This window comes from Stigmatopora argus, chromosome 16, assembly GCF_051989625.1.
Source record: "Stigmatopora argus isolate UIUO_Sarg chromosome 16, RoL_Sarg_1.0, whole genome shotgun sequence".
Classification (NCBI taxonomy): Eukaryota; Metazoa; Chordata; class Actinopteri; order Syngnathiformes; family Syngnathidae; genus Stigmatopora; species Stigmatopora argus.
Window position 1 is genome coordinate 8,196,967 of NC_135402.1, and position 18,897 is coordinate 8,215,863.

Genomic DNA, 18,897 nt, shown 5'->3' on the forward strand with positions numbered 1-18,897 from the left:
AGCCTATCCGCGCTAAATTCAAACCAAGTTTACCCAATTGGGAGCGAGCCTTGTGGCGGGAAGTTCTCTTTCAAGGCGGGGCCACAGCCGTTTCGAAATAGAGTTGTGCCGGGTAGTTTTTTATCGTGATTCTCGGTTGAAAAGTTAAGTGTCATTTTACAATATTAAAATTGTCAAACCAGACGAACTGCTATCAAGTGGGATTTTTTGTTTATGTACCTTAGGTGGTCCGTTCCAACCGTTTTCTTTCGTTTGCCATACTTTATAATGAGCGATATAGTTAATTTTGTGGGTGAATTGTGTAAAGACGAGCAGATTGTGTTTTCATGAACCCGAATTTAAATCATTTAAAGTCTTTATTACCTTATTTAGTCACTTCAACCGAAATGTTGTACCCTGGTAAAAGTTCTTTGTTTAGCTTCTGTGACTGAAATGCAACCAGCGATTAAAAAACATTAAATATATTTTACTATAGATAAATAGAATCGCAATTAACGCGTTAAAGCATCGCCTTTAATACGTGTATTTCAAATAAAATACACTAATTTGAAACGTAAAACACGCAAGATATCACAGAGTCCGGAAATGGGGAAGGGCAGCTAAGGGACGTCCTCCCGCCTTTCTCAGTCAACTGCTCTCTTTCAGGTCCGCTTATTTGCTATAAGAGGAGCAGTCCTGCGCGGAGTTAGCCATTCGACTTCGAACCAACCAACTTCAACAATGTCTGGCAGAGGAAAGGGCGGTAAAGGACTCGGCAAAGGCGGCGCTAAGCGTCATCGCAAGGTTCTTCGTGATAACATCCAGGGTATTACCAAGCCAGCTATTCGTCGCCTTGCTCGTCGTGGTGGCGTCAAGCGTATCTCTGGTCTCATCTACGAGGAAACTCGCGGTGTGCTCAAGGTATTCTTGGAGAATGTCATCCGTGACGCCGTCACCTACACCGAGCATGCTAAGAGGAAGACCGTGACTGCCATGGACGTAGTTTACGCCCTTAAGAGACAAGGACGTACTCTTTACGGCTTCGGCGGTTAAGTCCTCTATCCAAGTTAATCAGCTCAAAGGTCCTTTTAAGGGCCACACACTACCTTTACAGAGCTTCTATTCTATCTCTTTATAGCCGTACTATACCTGGTAGGTTATTTTTTAAGTCTTTAGAATTCAGAACTCCCTTAAATGGTAAAATGGTGCCATTGATGACATTCTTGTCAGTATTTTATCCTATAAACTGAAATGAATGTTGATAAATCATATAATTCCAAGTAATGTAAGGCACAAGTGATTTAAGAATAGTATTTTAATCCGAATCACAGTATAGTTGTTACTATGAGTCAATCAATACTTGTTCACTGTTCAATCTAAATAAATCAGTTATTTCCAGAATAACCAATGATCATTGTTTGCTTAGTTTTCTAACACTAGTGTTAAATCACTACTCGTCTACAGAAGATACACTTAAAAACAAATCAATTATAGGATGCGTATTCACAGGAGTGAAAGCATTTGTTAATCATAAAAATAAAACATTATTTACCATTTACTCATCCAGCCCACCACGTTATTTTGATGGCCCTCAGGACCAAATCATTTTACTTTATTATAGTACAATTTTTTACTCTTTATTACCACTAATAAAACCGATGAGCTATTACAAAAATTTCTTGTCTAATAATTTATTAACTTGTTCCTTTCCATTAACAGCATTTGTCCAAATGGGTGTTGTCTATCTCAATATGGCAGCCATTTATTATTTTCTGAAAAACATTCAAGAGAATCTAGGACTATGTTGTTAATACATCTCATTAGCTTGAGTGTTCTAAATGTTAATATGGCAAACTTGCGTGCATTTGATGTACTTTTTTTAAGCGACTATATTTTGTTTATGGTGTTCGATGTGTTGTATAGGTTTGCAGGTTAAACTGCTAGTCATTCTTCGCATTCATGTTTGTGCGGGTGCCCAAATCCCTCCGTTTAGCATAGGTGTCAAACTCATTCCCAAAAGGGCAAAGTGTGTGCAGCTTTTCATTCCAACCCACCAAGATGACTCCTTTTCACCAATCTGTTATCATACAACTGCAATCAGTTGAATGCAGTCAGGTGCTGCTCCTTCAAGCAGACCTCCTTATTGGCCTAATTGTCTGCACTGTTTCAGTGAGGAGGAAAACCTGTGCCCACTTGGCCCTTTCTGAAATAATTTCGACACCTGTGATTTAGGACGAATCTTTAACGGCAATTGGCGCAGGCAAAAGTTTTCTCTCCACTCTATGCGTTCGCATGTGTCTTAACAAGCTTCCCTTGTGAGGAAACGTTTCACCGCAAACAGCACAGGAGAATGGTTTCTCCCCGGTGTGTATTCTTTTATGTTTTGTCAAGTTTAACTCGATGGCGAATGTTTGACCACAATCTGAACAGGAAAAGGGTTTCTCCGGGATGTGTGTTCTCCCGTGTCTCATCAGGTTCCCTTTATGGGAGAACTTCTGATCGCAAACGCCACAGGAAAAGGGTTTCTCTCCCACGTGCGTTCTCGTGTGTCGTATCAGGTTTCCCTTGTGAGAGAATCTTTGACCACAGACCGAACAAGGAAAAGGTTTTTCCCCAGTGTGGATTCTCATGTGCATTTTTAAGTCTCCTTTCTGTGTGAATCTCTGACTGCAATTGGAGCATTCGAAAGGTTTCTCCCCAGTGTGGATTCTAGTATGGATCGTCAAGTGCTGATTGTGAGAGAACCTCTGACCGCAAAATAAGCAGAAAAAGGGTCTCTCGCCGGTGTGTGTTCTAGCGTGCCTTAACAAATTCCCCTTGTTAGAGAACTTTTGATCACAAATTGAGCAGGCGAAAGGTTTCTCTCCAGTGTGCGTCCTGGCGTGCCTTAACAAATTTCCCTTCACAGAAAACGTTTGACCGCAGACCGAGCAGGAAAACGGCTTTTCGCCCGTATGTGTTCTGATGTGTACCTTTAAATATCCCCTTTGTGAGAAGCTTTGACCGCACACCGTGCACGCGTACGGTTTTTCCCCCGTATGTATTCTCACGTGCTGTTTCAAGTCCCACTTGGACGCAAACGTTTTCTCGCATTGTGAACAACTCCAGCGTTTGTCGTCGGAGCCTTCGGACTCAAAAGGATCGTCTTGAGCAAAACGCGACAATGCGTCTTCACTGTCCGACAACGGGGCTAAGAGTCCGTCGCCACCTCGCGATCCTCCATCGTCCTCTGTCGCCACGTGTTGACTCGATCCACTGCTGCACGCCTCGCTTGGGCCTTCGTCATCTTCCGTCTTCAAAGGGACACCGGTCCATTGCAATTTGTTCAAGTCGTTCTCCCATTGGCTATATGTCGGATCTTCCTCCTCCTCTTTGATGTGCAGCCATAGCCCCTCCTCTTCTTTAATATGAGAGAATGCAAATTCCCCTTCCTCTTGCGTGTGGAGACCTTCTTCTTCGTCATCATCAACTTCCAGTTTGAGGGAAGGAGGGATGGACTCCTTCCATTCGGGACTGACATCTTCACTGATGACTGTAAATCACAAAGACAAACACACTGTAAAAAAAGTTAGTTTAAAATATATACATACACATACATATTCTTCTTCTGGCCAAGATGTGTCCTCCCACCGATTAGCTTACTACGAGTAGGTGCCCAATCTATTTGAATGGAGAGTTATAGCAGCGAATAAACAATTGTTCATTGGCTGCCAGCCTTCTGCTTAAAGTGGATAGGATGTCGAAATTTGAGTGCTCAACCAGCTTATGTGCATGTTTTTGGAATGTGGGAAGCAAACTCCACAAAGGTGGTCAGAACTCGCCAGGGATTGGACATCAATCTCAGAACTGTGAGGCAAATGTGCTAACCATTAAGTCACCGTTCCGCCTAAACTATTAGTATATTTTTTTCCTATTTTTCATTTATTACATTTGTACGTAAGTAAAATGTAATTTTAAAAATCTAAATTAAATTAGAATGAATAAAAACTGATATACACACTGGTTACGACCCCAAATAATACTTGCATAGTGTATAACTCATTCCATGCCATGTCATTGATAGCGACAGACGTCCAATCCGTATGTATAATTAATGTATTATTAAAATTAGTAGTAATTATTAGTAATTAAAAACAACAAAAGGTGGGCTAAACAAACCTGCTGTGTCGAATCCAACTCTGGACTGCATTTTGATTTCACGAACAAATAGAGACGCGTAGATGACCTTCTCGCTAGTTCTCCTCTTTTCTCGAACAAAGTCTCTCTTCGTATTCGGTTGTTTTTATTGAAGATGGTCCAAAGACTTTGTTTCGACTCACGGTTGATCTCTAGCAACTTGATGTTTGTGATCACGAACGCTTTTCTTTGTTAGCGGCTAAAAGCTAAGATAGCTAAGCTAATTTAAGCCGAGGAAGCATCAACCTACATCGAGAAAAAGACCCGATGAATACGGAGTTGGATAATTATTTTTGGGTTGGTCAATTGAAAAACAAGTGCGCTATTTCGATGCCCTTTCACAATTTTACGGTATAAATTCGGATAGCGATCGTACGGCTCTTTTGTTGACAGGCCTCGCCTGGTTGTCCTTTTTTTCTTCGTTGGTGCCCATTGCAGCACTCGCTTCGAATTGTTAGATTAGCGCCCCCACTGATCATTTAAACAGCTAATACAAATGCAGCTGCCTCCCATTATATCTGTCTAAATGACAGTGAAAGCGATTCAAGCAAATATTTAACTCTTCGACTGCTACTAATGGCGAAAGCTCTCTAATCCATTTTGGTAAGGCTTTAAAAAAAAAAAAAAAAGACCATGTATACTATACATGGTCATTTTTGAAGGCCCTGACGGTTCGAATCCCGGTCGAGAAACATTTTCCCTTAGTTATTTCTATATATTTGTAGTCAAGAGATTCCAATAATGACAACATAAAGTGTGGCCAATTCGTGGCGTAGAGGTTAACTCACCTGTCTCCCATGTGGGCAGCTGGGGTTCGATTCCCGATTGGGAAACATTTTCCTCAGTTGTTTCTATATATTTGTAGTCAAGACGTTCCAATAATGACAAAGGAAAGTGTGGCCAATTCGTGGCCTAGAGGTTCGTCCACCTGACTCCCATGTGGGCAGCTGGGGTTCGAATCCCGCAGTCGTTTGACTGATCACTGTAGTTCAGTAAATGGATGATCCTTTTATGACTTAGTCATTTTTTTCAGCAAAACAATTTATTTCCGTTCAGCCGAAGCTCCATATACACTAAAGTGCATGTCATCACAATGTTCATAATGTGCAATACTGTATTTTAAAGGATTAAAGCCCAACCAAAACATATTTACAGGTCCCCCCACTAACTAATGCACGTTATGATGAAAACAATGTGGTTTTTTTAAGTATGAATGCCCAATCAACACGTATTTACAGCCCCGCCCCCGTCCCACCCACTGACTAATGCATGTTATTATGAAAACAATGTTTTTTGTTTTTTTATGTCTTAAAGTCCAACCAAAAAGCATCCCCCCCACACACACACTGACTAACGCACGTTATTATGAAAGCAATTTATATTTTTTGTGTGTCTATTTTTAATAGGCGTGGCCGAGGGCAGAGTTCAAATAGCCGACGTCAAACCCCAAAATGGCTGATGAGCCGGGAGGCTACACGGGCGTGCACTGCAGAGCAGCTCAGAAGTGACGATTTGCCGAAGAAAGCCTGACAAACTTCCCACAGGACGATGCAGCAAGTTTGGTACGTTGTCATTTGGGGATTTCGAAGCCCCAGTTCTCGTCTTAAGAGTGATAAGAGCATGATTCGTTGACGTGATGTAGCCCCATGTGTGTGCACACAGCAAAATGTTTGCAAACAAATTGGCTACATTGCGTTACCGATCGCTCTTTGTTTAAAAAGAAATCATTCCATTGTGTGTTTCAGTCCCTCAACGAGCACAGACTGCTGGGAAACATCAAGAATGTGGCCAAAACGACCAGAAAGGGGCATCTTGTCGACGCCATAACAAAGTGAGTCATTTTTAAATAGTTCCGATCTTCTCTATTCGTGTAATATTTAAACGTCAGCGTTCAGTATTCAAGGCTTTGCGCAATTGGCTCGTTTTTCATCATGATACATTCATCTTTTGAATGAAAACACTAACTAGCTTGGTGTTTTTTTAATAGCAAAAACCTGTGGATAAGTCACCCACACAAATGCCATTAGTGGACGTGTAAGGAATAATCAGTAATCCCTCGATTATCGCGGTTAATGTAGACCAGATATGGCTGTGATAAATGAAAAACTAAAGTAGGGTCATCCCTATTGAATTTAATTTAATAAAAATACTATAGTGGCAAGTGTAGGAGTAGCTTCCGCTTGTGAGTTTCACATCTTTCTGAACTTACAAATAATAATCGAACATAAGCTTTGTCGTCATTTACTTGACAAAAGCCTAATTGTCATCATACCCAGATAACTGCGTATGACAAAATTGGTAATTGGTACAAAATCTGCCATGTAGTGGAACTGTGCACTTAAATAGATTATATACTTTTACCCCGTTAACTTTCTTAAAGACCTCAGGGCTTGGACCGTTTTATTTTTAGTTTTAAATGTGGTTTTGACAAAGCCTAAGACATTTATTCAACAATAGTGCCGTTGTCATTTTTGACTCATTTAAACATTTTTTTCCTTGGCATAAGAGAAAAATGGAAGCTTTTTGGATATTTATTTTTGTAAGAATGAATGGATTTGAAATAATTGACTGAAAAACTCGAGGCAGAAGTAGGATTTATTTTACTTATTATTTTCATGTAATTTCTACCTTGTGGGCCCCTGTCCAGTGTGTTTTCTATATTTCCCAGTGGAGGAAAAAATGAAAAATAGACTGGATAGGGGCCTTTAAAGACTCTGATCATTTTTAGTCTCTGCAGCAGACTTTTTTGTTAAATTTGACTTAATTAGGCCCTATTCTGTGTTTCTTTTTTATGTAACTTAAGCTATTGTGCCTTGACCCCCTTTTGTTTTCCAGAATTCCACTCAAGGGGGACAAGGTTTCCTGCCTATGTACAGATAGGCTGACGCACCCCCTCATTTCTCGGTGCTGGGGGTTACGCCAGAACCTATCTCCAAACTTTTTCAAAATAAAAGGTGAGACCTTGCGAATGTTTTTTACTTAACTTTGTGTATTGACCCCTTTTTTTGTTTTCCAGAATTCCACCCAAGGGGACCTGGTTTCCTGCCTATGTACAGATAGGCTGACGCACCCCCTCATTTCTCGGTGCTGGGGGTTACGCCAGAACCTATCTCCAAACTTTTTCAAAATAAAAGGTGAGACCTTGAGAATGGTTTTTTACTTAACTTTGTGTATTGACCCCTTTTTTTTGTTTTCCAGAATTCCACCCAAGGGGACCTGGTTTCCTGCCTATGTACAGATAGGCTGACGCACCCCCTCATTTCTCGGTGCTGGGGGTTACGCCAGAACCTATCTCCAAACTTTTTCAAAATAAAAGGTGAGACCTTGAGAATGGTTTTTTACTTAACTTTGTGTATTGACCCCTTTTTATGTTTTCCAGAATTCCACCCAAGGGGACCTGGTTTCCTGCCTATGTACAGATAGGCTGATGCACCCCCTCATTTCTTGGTGCTGGGGGTTACGCCAGAACCTATCTCCAAACTTTTTCAAAATAAAAGGTAAGACCTTGCAAATGCTTTTTTACTTAACTTTGTGTATTGACCCCCTTTTTTTCCCCAGATTTCCACCTGGTGCCAAGGGGAGTGTCTTAGTCCATGAAAATGGATGAAGGCAAAACTGATTTTTAAAAATGCTGGAGGGCCTGTGAACATCTTGAGCCTGTTTTTCTATGTCAAAATAAAAGTTTTTGAATGTATACATGTTTCTTTATCTAACAAAAAATACAAGTAACAATCCAAGTTAAAAAAAAATATTTACAGATAAACATTTCAACTTTAGCATACTTGTCCACTGTAGACATAAGACAAGACATTTTAGTTATAGGCTCACAACAATTTTACACTTATAATTAATATTTGTAAAATACACTTAGAAAATAAAATGAAAAAACATTTAGAAAATAAAATTAGGAAAAAAAGCTGTGGGAATAAACACTTAGAAAAAATGGGGAAAATATAATTAGAAGAAAAGGGGGAATAAACACTTAGAAAAAAAATGGGGAAAATACAATTAGAAGAAAAGGGGGAATAAACACTTAGAAAAAAATGGGAAAACACTTAGAAAATAAAATTAGGAAAAAATGGAGAACTACTTGGAAAATAAAATTAGAAAAAACAGCTGGGGGAATAAACACTTAGGAAAAAAAATGGGGAAATACAATTAGAAGAAAAGGGGGGAAAACACTTAGACAAAAATGGGAAAACACTTAGAAAATAAAATTAGGAAAAAAATGGAGACTTAGAAAATAAAATTAGGAAAAAAATGGAGACTTAGAAAATAAAATTAGGAAAAAAATGGGGAATTACTTAGAACATAAAATTAGAAAAAAAAGCTGGGGGAATAAACACTTAGAAAAAAATGGGGAAAATACAATTAGAAGAAAAGGGGGGGAAAACACTTAGAAAATAAAATTAGGAAAAAAATGGAGACTTACTTAGAAAATAAAATTAGAAAAAATTGGAAAAACACTTAGAAAATAAAATTAGGAAAAAAATGGAGAATTCACTTAGAAAATAAAATTAGAAAAAAAGCTGGGGGAATGAACACTTATAAAATTAGGAAAAATGGGGTATATACACTTAGAAAATAAGACAAAAAACTGGGGGAATAAATACTTAGAATTCCTGCTCTAACATTAATTGAGGACCTTCTTACCTTAAAGATTTAGTCAAAGAGCTGTGGAAATGAATGGCCAGTGAAACATCACCATGATGATTTAAGCTTTTATTTAATTTGGATTCTCAGAAGTACAGTGACACCATATGATTCAAGTGGACAACTTGCGAGGAAAATCTCTCAGGCCTGTTGCGTGCAAAAAATAGCAAAAGTTAGAATATATAGAATGGAGATTCAACTTTTGGGGGGGTAGTTTTACCTTGATTTGGCACAGTCTCCTCTTCTATTACCTCAATAGTGCTCTGGGCATGCTAGAAGAGCTGCATCTTGGTGCTAAACAGGGAAAAATTGCACACAAAAAAAGCATTAGCATATATAGAGCCTGGAGATTCAACAGATAGGCTTAGTTGTTTTTGGGGGGAAGTAGTTTTATCTTGATGCTAAACAGGGAAAACTTGATTTAACCAAGGTATTTGGAGGTTGCCAAACAATTACGGGATAGAGAAATCTTACAAGAAATTTAATAAACGATCAAGATAAAGAATGAAAATTAGTTAGCGAGTGCCAAGTGCTATTTTTCCTTTTTCAGACAAGGCGGTTAAATATAGACTGACGTTAACAGCTAGGACAAGGGTGTTGGTTCGCGGGTCGCAATAACGTCAACTTGATTTCACATGGGCCGGACCATTTCTGAAATAATATTTTGATATTTTTTTCTATTTAAATTGGATTAAAAAAAACTATCAAAAGCCCTAAATATTCAGTTTTTATAGATCTAAAAAAATGTTTGAGCTTTTTTTTCTTCATGAGGGAAAATATCTTATAATTTGTTTTTCATTTCAAAAGGAAACAAAATATTTTTGGGAATATGTTCAATATTAGAGTGGAAAACCGAATTATTTAAATATATTTATTTTTAGATTTTACTAAATGCTTTTTGAACTAAAAACACAAAAAGGAAAAAATGGATTAAAAAACTACAATTATTGATTTAAAAAGGGGAAATGAGGAAACATAATATACATGTATAATCTTCATTTGAATTTGATCCTAACAGAAAGTCGGCACTCATGATTTACTTTCTCGGGCCGCACAAAATGACGCGGCGGTCCAGATTTGGCCCCCGGGCCGCCGCTTTGACACCAGTGAGCTAGGAGAAAGTTGGCTTAATAGTTTTGTATACGGCGATTAAATATACAGATTGACGTTAACAGCTAGGAGAAAGTTGGCTTAACAGTTTTGTACAAGTGAATTTTCTTGTAAAAACAACAATTACAAATCGGCAACGAGTGTTTAGCACTCGCAATGAAAACTATCATAACATAACACACTAAGTCGTGCCTCGATGTCATTCTAGAGAGAGCATTTACCCAGCAAACTGTCGGTTGATGTCTCGACGTTGTTTGATTAAATTTAAAGTCTTGCCACACGACTCAATAGAGCGAAAACAGACAACACACTTTTTAAGTCAAATCGTGACGCTAACGCTAATGCTAACTACTACCATACAGCACAGAGCCGGTGGGGAAAAGAGGCGCAAACTTAAATTGTCGACGGTGTGCTAAACCTGGCATTAAACTAAGATATTTGTTGGCGTTTTGGGCTCAATTGATTGCTGAAAAATCTCCCGATAGCGTGATAAAAACGCATTGAGGCCAGTGAATTGCTCTACTCCTTACCTCGATGGCGTGCTCGCAGACCGTCAGCGTGGGACGCGTTCCAAAGGGAATGGTTACTGCGCATGCGCTTTATTAACTCAGCTACGTCGACAATATGCGTAACCACGCCCATATTGTCCCGCCACATTGAAAGTGGAAAAGATGGTGGCTTGATTACCGCGTTCCAAGAGGTGGTTTGTCCTCCCAACTGTCATTGTCTATGTTTTGAAGATGACGTAGAATAGTCGTGACTTTTGTGGTCTTGATGCTGTAAAACAGTACGTATTAGTAAACCAATTTCACCAAATATTGAGTAACATTTGACTTAGTATTCTACATCAACTCACCATTATTCCCAGCCATCTGACTCCATTAAACATTTAAAATTTGACACGCAAAGAATGCTTCATTGTATTGTATACAATAACTCAGTGGTGGACCATCAGGGACTGCAAGGCCTTCTCTGTTGGTCTAAAATAGTCTGAAACACAGACTGATGTTTATCATATTTTGTCCATGAATATTTATAATGACCATGTATAGTGAGGCTTTTTTCTTGCAAAAATGACCGTGTATAGTAAGGCTTTTTTCTTGCAAAAATGACCATGTATAGTAAGGCTTTTTCTTGCAAAAATGACCATGTATAGTAAGGCTTTTTTTCTTGCAAAAATCACCATGTATAGTAAGGCTTTTTTTCTTGCAAAAATCACAATGTACAGTAAGGCTTTTTTTTTTGAAAAAAATGTCCATGTATAGTAAGGCTTTTTTTTTTTAAATGACTATGTTAACTATACATGGTCATTTTTGAAGGCCCTGACGGTTCGAATCCCGGTCGGGAAACATTTTCCCTTAGTTTTTTCTATATATTTGTAGTCAAGACCTTCCAAAAATGACAGCGTAAAGTGTGGCCAATTCGTGGCTTAGAGGTTAACTCACCTGTCTCCCATGTGGGCAGCTGGGGTTCGATTCCCGGTTGGGAAACATTTTCCCTTAGTTGTTTCTATATATTTGTAGTCAAGACCTTCCAATAATGACAATGTAAAGTGTGGCCAATTCGTGGTGTAGAGGTTAACTCACATGTGGGCAGCTGGGGTTCAAATCCCAGTCGGGAAACATTTTCCCTGAGTTGTTTCTATATATTTGTAGTCAAGACCTTCCAATAATAAAGCTAAGTGTGGTCAATTCGTGGTGTAGAGGTTCACTCAGACAGTAAAATTGAACAAAACCATTCGAAAAATGACATGACGTTAAAATCCGTTTTTTGTCCTGGGTTTGTTAAGGGTTGTGGTTTTTCGAATTGCGAAAACAAAATTAATAATCGACCAATTAACAGGAAGTGACCCAGTAATAACAAAACATAACGCTAGCCCAGGAAATCTCTGCGAGGTGCAAAACAAAACAATTCAAAAGAATCGGTTGATCCGGCTGCTTTAAGAATACAAAAACTGAATATGGAAATGTTTTATTCATGGTCATTTAGTGATACTGTTTCTTGACCTTGGCTGGGTGTGTAATTTTGCAATTGTGGGGCTGCCGGACTGATGACTTTCCCTTTCTGGAGATTAAGTATGTAATTTCGACGCTTCCCTTTTTTTTTCTTTTTCTTTTTCAGCTCACTCATCTCATTCGGTGCAAATTTGATCCTCTGCCCACGAATGTGTGTTCTCGCGTGAATTTTCAAGCTCCCCCTCCAGGAGAATTTTTGATCGCACTCTGAGCAGGCGAAAGGTTTCTCGCCTGTGTGTTTTCTCGCGTGAGTATTTAAACTTCCTTTTTGGGCGAATCGCTGGCCGCAAACCGAACACAAGTACGGTTTTTCGCCAGTGTGTCTCCTCGTGTGGGTTTTTAAGCTCCTGCTATCGGCGAATCGACGGCCGCAAACTAAGCAGGCAAAAGGTTTCTCGCCGGTGTGGGTTCTCGTGTGGGCTGATAAATTGCTACTTAGAGAGAAACGCAGACCGCAAAACGAGCAGGCGTAAGGTTTGTCGCCAGTGTGTGTTCTGGTATGCGCTGTCAAATTGCTTTTTTGAGTGAATTTTTGACCGCAAACGGAGCAGGAGAAAGGTTTGTCGCCGGTGTGCGTTCTGACGTGCGTGGCCAAATTACTCTTTTGAGTGAATTTCTGACCGCAGACGGAGCAGGCAAAAGGTTTGTCGCCAGTGTGCGTTCTTGTGTGGGCTTTCAAATTACTTTTTTGAGTGAATTTTTGACCGCAAAACGCGCATGAATAAGGTTTCTCGGCGTCGTGTGCGATGGTACGTTGACCTAAGCTATTAGTTAGAGGGAAAGCTTGACCCGAATCGGAGGGGACGAGATGTTTGTCGCCAGTGTGCGTTCTCGTGTGAGCTATCAAATTACTTGTGTGGGTGAATTTTTGATCACAAAGAGCGCAAGAATAAGGTTTCTTGGCACCGTGGCTTGCCGCCTTTGGACTCAAAGTGCTGTTCAAAGAGAAACGTCGTCTGCAAACCGAGCAGACAAAAGGTTTTTCTCTGGCGTGTGTTCTCGCCGCGTCTTTAAAAGGACTGATTACAAAGGTTTTATCGCAAATTGTGCACATTAAGAGCTTCTGTCTCCTGTGTAATCTCTGGTGTCGTTTCAAACTCCACTCGTAAGCAAAGCTTTTTTCACACTGACTACATTTCCAGTGCGTTTTGTCCTTTGGACAGCCGACGTGACCCTCAAAGTCTTCATGGTCATCGCTATCTGATAGCGGGGCCATGAGGCCGTCTCCTCGGGATCCTCCCGCGGCAGCGTCGGGATGTTCCGAACCTCCCACCGCCTCGCTCCGACCTTCATCCTCGCCGCAGGTCAGGAAGAATTTGTTGAGGTCTTCCTCTTCCTCTTTGATGTACATGGGCTGGTCATCATCCTCCCGTTTAACGTAAGCCGAGAGAAGCTCCTCGTTCTCCTCGGTTTGTTCATCCTCTGCTTCCTCTTTCACGAGCGGGGACTCCTGCTGCTCATCGATTTCTGCGAGACCAGAAGAAAATATTAGTTGTTGCCATTGACGGTGCCAGACGTCCAATTCAATTTGATTGGGCAATGACACTGAAACATGAGCACTCACAGACAACACTGGCATTTAACTGAATTGGATGTCTATTGTTGACACTGGCAGGGAATGAGTTAACATTCTAAAATACTGTCATCCACCTTAGCAAAAATGGAAGAGCCGAAGTTCAAATATATCTTTGAGTGAAAGGAAGACCTGATCAAACCTGCAAGCGGAGACTGCGGAAGATGGAACTTAGTCACTGGAGTCCTAGTGCACATTTTCCGCTTTCGGTGTTGTCTTTGTTAGCAAGCAGGGCTAAAGTAGGCAAAGCTAAGTGGGGCGCCAACTTGCGTCTACATGCAAGCAAATCCTCTTGGGTCCGTCTTACTGTCTTGGAAACGTCTTTTTTATCGACCCGAATGAACCACAAGAATTTTGAATGACTAAATGCCTGGCATTAGAAGCCGGAACACAACCTTTAGGGCACGGGAGATGTTTACGTCATCACTCCGCGCCGTCGAGGCCTATGCCTACTCCACGCATGCGCGATACTCGCCGTCGTGAAAAACAAACTAGGGCAGCTACCTTGGTACAAAATACTAAGCGTGACGTATTGTTTATGACAAGACTGTCACCATAAATTATATTCAATTCTCAATACATTATTGTTTATTGTATAAAACCGTTTTGATTTAGGGGCGAACGGAGTTTCCCAGTCAAAATGTATTGAACGTCCATCTAGAATCGTTAATAGCAGCCAATCTGTTCAATGTTGTAACCTTACAGGGTTACAAGATAATACCATTTATGGATAAAAGGGCTGAAAAAAACCATTTGATGTGTGGGCGCGCCTCTGTGTGCGTTTTCCCCCTTTTAGTTTGTGTCTATATTTGATGTCGTATTGTATATAGAGTAGTATACACATGATATTTATATTGGCCGACAGGTGGCAGGCGAGCGCAGCAGCCACATTCGTCACTCGGCTCCTGATGCTGAGGCTCCACGACAAGAAGCCATGTTGGGATGTCGGAGTACTCGTTGACCACAAGCTGCTGCTGATGATGATGACGACGACGAAGATAAGATGGAGGCCATGAAGATTTGATCCTCTCGCTTTTGCAATATGAGTGAAACCCATCTGAGTCACGCAGGTGAGGTGACAAATTCACACAAGGAACTGAATTCACGCAACGACATCATCGTGACGTTTGTGCGTTTCAGGCCGGATGGCGTTGGCGTCTCGCTTTTCACGCTCGCGCAGCACTTCACGGTCGCCCGCCCGCCACGATTCGCCACCGCCGGCCGTCAGCGTGTCGGAGCTCCAGAGACTCTTGAGCAGCGGCAAGACCGCCTGCAACCACGCCGATCAAGTCTGGCCCGGACTCTACATAGGCGACCAGTCAGTATTCAATCACGTGCACAACATAAACGCCCGATCCGTTTGACTATAAACTCAGCAATTTGCATTCATTTTCCATACTGCTTATCCTCACAAGAGACACGGGGGTGCTGGAGCCTATCCCAACCAACCACAGGCCCCAGGCGGGGGACACCCTAAACTAGTTACCAGCCAATTGTAGGGCCCGATGAGACATAACTCTTAACAAACTCATTTATATTCCTAATAGAAGAATAAAAAAGACACACGGCTGGATGATTATTATCATGACCGGCCTCGAATTTTGTCATCACATCAGACTTGGAAAAAAATGACTGTTCCTTCTGTGAAAAACAACTGTTCTTTTTCTCTGTCTAATGTCCTTTTTTTTTCATTTAGGAACATGGCGTCGGACCGCCGCGAGTTGACGCGCGTGGGCATCACTCACATCGTCAACTGCGCGCAAAGCAGGTGGCGCGGTGGCGCCAGCGACCCGTACGCGGGCATGAACGTGACATACTTGGGTATCGAGGCTCACGACTCTCCCGGCTTCGATATGAGCAAAAACTTTTATCCCACTGCTGACTTCATACACAAAGCGCTCACTAAAGGAGGTGTGTATTTTATTCTTTTTTTGTGTGTACAGGTGTGCACGTGGCGGCCTAGTGGATGAGTGGTTAGTGTGTCGGCATCACAGTGGGGGACCTGGGTTCAAATCCAGGTCGGTCCACCTGTGTGGAATTTGCATGTTCGTGGGTTTTCTCCAGGTACTCCAGTTTCCTCCCACATTCCAAAGACATGCATGGTAGGCTGATTGGACACTCTAAATTGCCCCTAGGTATGAGTGGGAGCATAAATGGTTGTTTGTCTCCTTGTGCCCTGTGATTGGCTGGCCACCAATTCAGGGTTTCTGCCGCCTCTGGCCCAAAGTCAGCTGAAATAGGCTCCAGCACCCCCCACAAGCCTAGTGAGGATAAAACGGTTCAGAAAATAGGATGAGATGGTCAGTCCCGTCAATGCAAGCCAATGAGATAAGTAGTGTGACCAATCTGCGGGTTGGTATTTGAGTACCATTGATGCCGGTAGACGTCCAATCCGTTTGAATTTGGCAGTGGCCTTCAAATAGGTTGGACATCTAGGCACAGGTTTTCATTTTAGTTGTAATAGACGCACGATTGGACGTCTATTATGGCCGATGGATGTTTTTCTGAGCTAATCTTGGGGTACCCGTGCAGGGAAGGTTCTGGTCCACTGTGCAGTCGGTCTGAGCCGCTCCGCCACACTGGTCCTGGCCTACCTGATGATCCGGCAGAATTTGACTCTAGTGGAGGCCATCAAGACGGTGAAAGACCACCGCGGGGTCACGCCCAACAGAGGTTTCCTGCGGCAACTCAACGGGTTAGACGGCGTTCTGCGCGAGAGCCGGCGTGCTGCCACCGCCACGCGGGTGGGCTCCGAAGGCAGCTCATGATTTGTCAAAGTGTGTTTATATCAGCTGGCCTTTTGGGGACCAATGGAATTGTCATACATGTCCAGTAACAAAGCTTACTTTTGTCACAATTTTCACAAAATTTGGTTTTGTAACAAAATGTGCCAAGGTTGATACGTGTAGTACCGTGCTGTAATTTTAAATCATTTGTTTGATTGTGTGTTTTATTTTTGAGGAAGCACACATGTTTTGGAAATAATTTTTGAATGCCTTAATGTTTGGTTTGTACTCGTTTGTGTTTTTAAATGGTGAAAAATTTCAAACTGCCCGTTTTCAATAAACTTTTCTCGTTAGTCACAAAATGTGTCCATTTTTTTGGCCTTCAAAATAAAATGTATAATGGTGTTTTTCATCTAGGAGCTTTTAACACCCAAAAGGCTGATTTTACTTATTTTTTTGTAATATTTATTTTTAACCAAAAGGACTATCTTATACAGCAAGACAAAAAAAACAATACCATGTATATAGTCAGTCAGGATTTTTTTTAAACAAAAGACCATGTATACTAATTTAATTTAGCAAAATTATGACCATCTATAGTCATGAGTTAAAAAAAAAGGCAACAGCCCTAGTTTTGGTAATATTTGTCAAGTTACTTCTGTGTTATTTTAACTCCCTCACCACCCGACAGTGCTAGACGTCAAATCCACTTCAACTGGGACGGTTGGCATTGAGCGATCATGTTCCACACCCTTCTGCCGTGATAGATTGGGACAATTTGATTGGGAGGCCCCAACTGGAGTGTAACGGATTATTGCATTAACACTTTAGATTATTAAGTGGATTGGACGTCTTGCGCTGTTAACACAAAAAAACGACCAAGGATAGATAAATATGAAAATAATAGTGCATTTTATTTCAAAAGCAAAGTCCAATTTCTTTGTTTCAGGAGAGAATGACCAATTTGGAACATTAAGATCACATTAAGACTACTTAGGTGGATCTACTTGAGCTCACCGGAGTCAGCAATGACCACCTTGGCTTTGGGGGTCCCTTTGGAGGTGCCCTGCTTTTCCATGCTCTTCAGGACCGCCATCCCTTCCAAAACCTTGCCAAACACCACGTGCTTTCCGTTGAGCCTGTACGCAACATCGTCTGCGTTAGTGTTCACGAGATGACAAATTTGCAGTAAATTCGTCATTTATATATCTCTATTCTTGGAAGAAAAAAAATGGGTTAAATACACACCGGTACTCAAATTATATTCAGTAATTTGACATGACAATGTAGAGAAAGCCATTATTAGCTACTCTGTACAAATGTTTTTAATTTATGAAAACAATAAAAAACACTGAATACCAACTGTGGTATTGTTAAATTACATAATCTTTGTAAGACTTTTTGGGGGTCTCACCAGTCAGTTTTATCGGTGCAGAGGAAAAATTGTGAGCCGTTGGTGTTGGGTCCAGCATTGGCCATTGAAAGTGTCCCCGCGCCCAGGTGCTTGAGCTGGAAGTTCTCGTCGGCGAAGGTCTCGCCGTAAATGGATTTGCCTCCTGTACCGTCGCCTTTGGTGAAGTCACCGCCCTGTATCAGGTCAACGCGTGAGCTACAGTGCTTCTGGCTACCACTTTCCTTTTCTAAATATTATTTTTTTACATTTTGTGTGCTTTACAGGGGTTTTCTCAATTGTAGTTTAAAAAAAAGTTTGAATATATATTGTGCAAATGTTCATCTTTGCAACTCCTTAGATTTCTTTTTTAATTGTTAAATTTATTTTATTTATTATACATTTATTTATTTTTATTATAAATGAAAAAAAAAATCACAAAAAAATGAGTTTTCTCAATGTTTGATGAACAAATTCAGTGCGGTGATGAGAATATTTAAAACTGAAAAACTACTGTTCGCCCATATTTAACCACCAGTCCCATTGGCAGTGATCGCCGTCAATGAGTTGATCACGTGACTGAGTTTATCATAAAGAAGTCCAATCCATTTGAAGTGGTAGGCTAGTAGTGATTTAACTGGGTACCATCCCTCCCACTTTAAATGGATTGGACGGCTATTGCCGTCAAGTTACCAAATTTCCACCTTACTTGGCACATGAACTTTGGAATGATGCGGTGAAAGGTGGAATTCTTGAAGCCGAAGCCCTTTTCGCCCGTGCACAGGGCCCGGAAGTTCTCTGTCAATCCAAGCGGAAGTTGGAATAATTTAGCAACACATTTGGTTAGCTTAGATTGGTAACTGGTTGTCTTCACCTACCAGCAGTCTTTGGCACGACATCCGCTCGAAGCTAAAACACACAAGACAGATTTTTGGAGATGGAAGGGCTTTTTACTGGATGACGCATGACTTCCGTCTTTTGCAGCTTTCAGACACGAGGCTCGAGTTAAAGAAGGAAATAATTTAACTTACCTCCATGGTGATTCTGCCCGCGCTAACGCCATCAATGGTGATGTCAAAGAAAACGACGGGCTTTGCCATATTGTCTTTTATTAACCCTCTTTTTGAGATAACTGCAATGAGATAAATTCAACGAGCTTCTGACAACAAAAGCTGTTCGGGACTGGTTTTATGCGCACCCGAAATGACGTGTTCCCCAGGATGAGCCAATCGCAGTCGGCTCCTTAGAAATCATGAGCCAATAGGGACGATTGAT

The 18,897-nt window shown here is 41.1% G+C and overlaps 5 protein-coding genes and 1 long non-coding RNA gene across 11 annotated transcripts; 3 read left to right on the top strand and 3 right to left on the bottom strand.

Moving 5' to 3' along the window:
* The first annotated feature begins 572 nt into the window (after positions 1-572).
* Positions 573-1,156, top strand: LOC144091161 (histone H4). Its single transcript, XM_077623245.1, has one exon. The coding sequence runs from the start codon at positions 721-723 to the stop codon at positions 1,030-1,032; it is 312 nt and encodes a 103-aa protein (XP_077479371.1). The 5' UTR covers positions 573-720; the 3' UTR covers positions 1,033-1,156.
* An 880-nt stretch (positions 1,157-2,036) lies between these two features.
* LOC144090752 (uncharacterized) lies at positions 2,037-4,621 on the bottom strand. The gene is made up of 2 exons (XM_077622522.1): positions 4,138-4,621; positions 2,037-3,511 (listed from the first exon to the last, which is right to left on the bottom strand). The coding sequence occupies exons 1-2, from the start codon at positions 4,166-4,168 to the stop codon at positions 2,208-2,210; spliced, it is 1,335 nt and encodes a 444-aa protein (XP_077478648.1). The 5' UTR covers positions 4,169-4,621; the 3' UTR covers positions 2,037-2,207.
* A 927-nt stretch (positions 4,622-5,548) lies between these two features.
* Positions 5,549-7,849, top strand: LOC144090754 (uncharacterized). Of its 2 annotated transcripts, XR_013305496.1 has the most exons (7): positions 5,549-5,717; positions 5,901-5,986; positions 6,991-7,109; positions 7,172-7,289; positions 7,354-7,471; positions 7,535-7,652; positions 7,714-7,849. It is a non-coding gene; the product is annotated as an uncharacterized LOC144090754 (long non-coding RNA). The 2 variants fall into 2 exon arrangements; XR_013305497.1 differs by lacking the exon at positions 7,535-7,652.
* Positions 7,850-8,862: 1,013 nt separating this feature from the next.
* Positions 8,863-13,966, bottom strand: LOC144090751 (uncharacterized). Of its 5 annotated transcripts, none has more exons than XM_077622519.1 (5): positions 13,649-13,966; positions 11,581-13,400; positions 10,606-11,307; positions 9,029-9,102; positions 8,863-8,955 (listed from the first exon to the last, which is right to left on the bottom strand). In XM_077622519.1, the coding sequence occupies exons 1-2, from the start codon at positions 13,701-13,703 to the stop codon at positions 11,890-11,892; spliced, it is 1,566 nt and encodes a 521-aa protein (XP_077478645.1). In that variant the 5' UTR covers positions 13,704-13,966; the 3' UTR covers positions 8,863-8,955; positions 9,029-9,102; positions 10,606-11,307; positions 11,581-11,889. The 5 variants fall into 5 exon arrangements, with proteins under 5 accessions (XP_077478645.1, XP_077478644.1, XP_077478643.1 ...); XM_077622518.1 differs by having other exon boundaries at positions 10,606-10,908; positions 11,364-13,400; XM_077622517.1 differs by having other exon boundaries at positions 10,606-10,695; positions 10,775-13,400.
* dusp26 (dual specificity phosphatase 26) lies at positions 13,960-16,594 on the top strand. The gene is made up of 5 exons (XM_077622523.1): positions 13,960-14,014; positions 14,372-14,576; positions 14,647-14,824; positions 15,203-15,417; positions 16,039-16,594. Exons 2-5 carry the CDS (start codon positions 14,549-14,551, stop codon positions 16,272-16,274), a joined length of 657 nt encoding a protein of 218 aa, XP_077478649.1. The 5' UTR covers positions 13,960-14,014; positions 14,372-14,548; the 3' UTR covers positions 16,275-16,594.
* A 531-nt stretch (positions 16,595-17,125) lies between these two features.
* On the bottom strand, positions 17,126-18,819 carry ppiab (peptidylprolyl isomerase Ab (cyclophilin A)). Its single transcript, XM_077623242.1, has 5 exons — positions 18,654-18,819; positions 18,501-18,531; positions 18,332-18,420; positions 17,647-17,819; positions 17,126-17,371 (listed from the first exon to the last, which is right to left on the bottom strand). The coding sequence occupies exons 1-5, from the start codon at positions 18,720-18,722 to the stop codon at positions 17,236-17,238; spliced, it is 498 nt and encodes a 165-aa protein (XP_077479368.1). The 5' UTR covers positions 18,723-18,819; the 3' UTR covers positions 17,126-17,235.
* Between the last annotated feature and the right edge of the window lie 78 nt (positions 18,820-18,897).

Excerpts from the sequence above, each read along its gene's own strand:
- LOC144091161 (XM_077623245.1), top strand. The coding sequence starts at position 721 with ATGTCTGGCAGAGGAAAGGGCGGTAAAGGACTCGGCAAAGGCGGCGCT.
- LOC144090752 (XM_077622522.1), bottom strand. The coding sequence starts at position 4,168 with ATGCAGTCCAGAGTTGGATTCGACACAGCAG. Across the intron at positions 3,512-4,137 it reads AGTTGGATTCGACACAGCAG|TCATCAGTGAAGATGTCAGT; the intron begins GTTTGTTTAGCC and ends TGTGATTTACAG.
- LOC144090751 (XM_077622519.1), bottom strand. The coding sequence starts at position 13,703 with ATGTGCACTAGGACTCCAGTGACTAAGTTCCATCTTCCGCAGTCTCCG. Across the intron at positions 13,401-13,648 it reads TCCGCAGTCTCCGCTTGCAG|AAATCGATGAGCAGCAGGAG; the intron begins GTTTGATCAGGT and ends CTGGTCTCGCAG.
- dusp26 (XM_077622523.1), top strand. The coding sequence starts at position 14,549 with ATGAGTGAAACCCATCTGAGTCACGCAG. Across the intron at positions 14,577-14,646 it reads AACCCATCTGAGTCACGCAG|GCCGGATGGCGTTGGCGTCT; the intron begins GTGAGGTGACAA and ends TGTGCGTTTCAG. Across the intron at positions 14,825-15,202 it reads GGACTCTACATAGGCGACCA|GAACATGGCGTCGGACCGCC; the intron begins GTCAGTATTCAA and ends TTTTTCATTTAG.
- ppiab (XM_077623242.1), bottom strand. The coding sequence starts at position 18,722 with ATGGCAAAGCCCGTCGTTTTCTTTGACATCACCATTGATGGCGTTAGC. Across the intron at positions 18,532-18,653 it reads CGGGCAGAATCACCATGGAG|CTTCGAGCGGATGTCGTGCC; the intron begins GTAAGTTAAATT and ends TGTGTGTTTTAG. Across the intron at positions 17,372-17,646 it reads TGCACCGATAAAACTGACTG|GCTCAACGGAAAGCACGTGG; the intron begins GTGAGACCCCCA and ends TGTTGCGTACAG.